The following is a 3,018-nucleotide window of genomic DNA, read 5'->3' on the forward strand; positions in this document are numbered from 1 at the left end:
CCATATCGTTTCTTTTTTTCGACAATCAAGCTTGTTCTGAGTGTACAGATGTATCTTTAAGATGTCTCTTCTTTTAAAGAAAACTAACGCCTACTTTACCATATCCATTTTAGTTCAGGTAGCCATGGTGCCTCTTTCACGAACAACATTTCTATTCGACAATGTGGGAATACGGAAGTATACCACAAACATCAGAGAAGTCGGCGGAGTTCGAAAGGTTGTAAAACGATGAATTTCAAAAGATCTGTAACAAACAACAAAACAAAAAAAAAATTATTTCTAATTTAGAAATGTTGAAAATTAAAGTCTGTGAATCGGAAAACAGTTTTGAATACTATGAAAAAACAAAATATAATAAATGGTTAAAGGCAGAGTGTCCAACCTTCCTTACCGTATGTTAAATGTTTTAAAGCTAGGTACACTGCATTTGATATTGAATCAATTTTGTTTGTTAATTTTTTTTTAAAATTTAAATTGACAATTTCATTTACATGCTTTCTTTTGAATTAAGTTCTAAAATGGGACAAGGATAACCTGACCTGGGGTGTTGTGAGATACTCGACAAAAATCAGACCTCTTTTTCAATGGTATGTTTTTTTTTTTTTTTTTTTTTTTTTGAAATCTCTAACTGTATTTATTTAAAGAACATAATTCTTTCATCGATATCCTCATTGTAAAATAAGCATTTATGTATATGAATTTTTTTACAATTTTCTATTATAATGTAAAAAGTTGAAGATGACAAACACTGATCAATCTCATAAACCCTGTCTGAGAGAACAAAACGAATCCGTGATCAGGGCAAAAACACGAATCGTGAACCGGGCAAAAACACGAATCATTATCAGGGCAAAAACACGAATCGTTATCAGGGCAAAAACAAATCGTGATCAGGGCAAAATCACAAACCGTGATCGGGGCAAAACACGAATCGTGATCAGGGCAAAAATATGAATAGTTTTTCAGGGCAAATCACAAATCGCAAAAACTGTGCTAGAGACATCAGAGAGGAGACCATATCCAAATACCATAAAATGAGAATAGCCTTAAGTCAAAATTTTAAATCAATATGATTTCAAAAAATAAATTTGATAATGAAACAAAATTTTCAACATGAGTTTGAATTTGTGTATAGAAATAAAAATCTGTAGGTTTTTATGCGCATACGTTTAATAAAACTTGAGATATAAAAAAGTCGAAATTTTGACATGTCTGTTCTCAATTTATGGTCACATCCACTGTGAGCCCTATGTATTGATCAGGTAGTCAGGTTACTCCGTTAAGTTAAACTAAGGGATAAAAAGAAGATTAAACATGTCAAACAAAGTACCACTCAACAACAGGGTGTATTTCTAGACAAGGTTATTTAAAGGGCCGTTGTTTTGCAAAACATTTACCTTAAACGGAGTTGTTTAAATTCTTTTAACTTCAACTAATTTGACAATAGCTGCCTTGGTAAGAAAAAAAAAAAAAAAACAACCTGCATGCTTTTGCGTATCGAATAAAAATTTACACGAAATGCTATTGCATGATAGTATATACGTATAATAGAAATGTACAATAAACAGATATTTTTTTCTTTTGAAACATAATCTTTGCATATAAATTATTATAATCTTTTCATGTAGGAGAACATTCCAAAAAGCATTCAGAATATGGGCTAGACATTCCAATCTACGATTTAAATATTCTCACAGGAAACCAGATATAAAGATTTTATTTGCTAGACTGGAACATGGTGATGGTGATTACAATGCATTTGATGGTAGAGGTAAATCAGTCAATTTTTGATCTACCACATAAAATAAAAATGTCGTTGCTTTTGATGCATGATAGGTTGCTTATATACGTTCTTTTCATGTTAATGTTAACGTGTTTTATCTTATGGATTCGATAATTATTAAAATGTGTAGTTTTCTGCATTTCAAAAGTCCTTGTTTAGGAAAAACAAGCTAAAAAGTTTAATGCGCGTCTTTAACGATTTGAGATTTTTGAAGCGCGTACTTTTTTCAACTTAATTGCTATTTCAAACATGCATTTTAGTTTCGTTAAAGACATGTCGTTCTGTTATTTCACACAATATTTCAGGTTTTATGCGGTTTTTCGATCAGTTTTATAATAACAATGACTAGTATCAATTCCCTGAAATCACAATCTTATCTGATTTCCTTTATTAATTAAGGAAAACTTTTAGGACACGCCTTCCTACCTGCCAATGGGGGAACCCATTTTGATGACGACGAACGATGGACCTTAAAAGGTGGTAACTTTTCATTTGACCAGATTCATTTACCCACAGTGGCACTTCATGAAATTGGACACGCACTTGGGCTAGAACATATTTCTCCTCGACTAGCAGTTATGTCGCCATATTTTACAGCTGTAAAAATGAAACTTACATCTGATGATATCGCTCAATTACGGGAACTTTATGGTAAGTTAAAGTGCAAAGAAAAAATGTCTAAAATATATACATGTATAGTAGTTTATTTAGTAAGTAAACGTTTTTAAAGGTAAAAATAATCACATCACATTGTTTGGGGTCATGATTCAACCCAGACTTCTGTTGTATCCCTGAAAATCTCGATATTCATTACCTTTTGAAAAGCCTAGGTGATTCGGGGTTTTCATAGTTAAAAAATCAAACATGAACAAAACTAAGGAACTGATACCAAATCAATGCACGTGTTACAAGTTTGTCAACAAAGGGGTTAGGTGATTGGTTCAGAGATAAGAAAAACAGTTTAGATTTGTTATTTCCTCAAAAGACTTTGCTACATGCAGTTGCATCACGTTGCACTGCGGTTAAAATTTGTATTTTGCGCCATATTATTTTTTGATGAATACAATTAAGTTATATTTTTACTGTCATTACACATGTTACAGCACTTTTTTTTTTAAAAATAAAAGCTTTGTTTTAATTTTAGATCGTAGAAGACCAGTACCACAGAAGCGGAAGTTTAAAGAAACATTTGTAACTTTATCACCACCTACTACAGAGGAAGTGGACAATGCAAT

The 3,018-nt window shown here is 31.8% G+C and overlaps 1 protein-coding gene across 1 annotated transcript; it reads left to right on the forward strand.

Moving 5' to 3' along the window:
• Positions 1-358: 358 nt before the first annotated feature.
• On the forward strand, positions 359-3,014 carry LOC134244122 (72 kDa type IV collagenase-like; the record flags this gene model as incomplete). Its single annotated transcript, XM_062726400.1, has 5 exons — positions 359-392; positions 512-587; positions 1,629-1,771; positions 2,183-2,434; positions 2,928-3,014. Coding segments are annotated over exons 1-5 (592 nt in total), but the record flags the coding sequence as incomplete, so codon positions are not given.
• Between the last annotated feature and the right edge of the window lie 4 nt (positions 3,015-3,018).

This window comes from Saccostrea cucullata, unplaced genomic scaffold (assembly GCF_032062105.1).
Source record: "Saccostrea cucullata isolate Sc308-1 unplaced genomic scaffold, CSIRO_AGI_Scuc_v1 ctg21476, whole genome shotgun sequence".
NCBI lineage: Eukaryota > Metazoa > Mollusca > Bivalvia > Ostreida > Ostreidae > Saccostrea > Saccostrea cuccullata.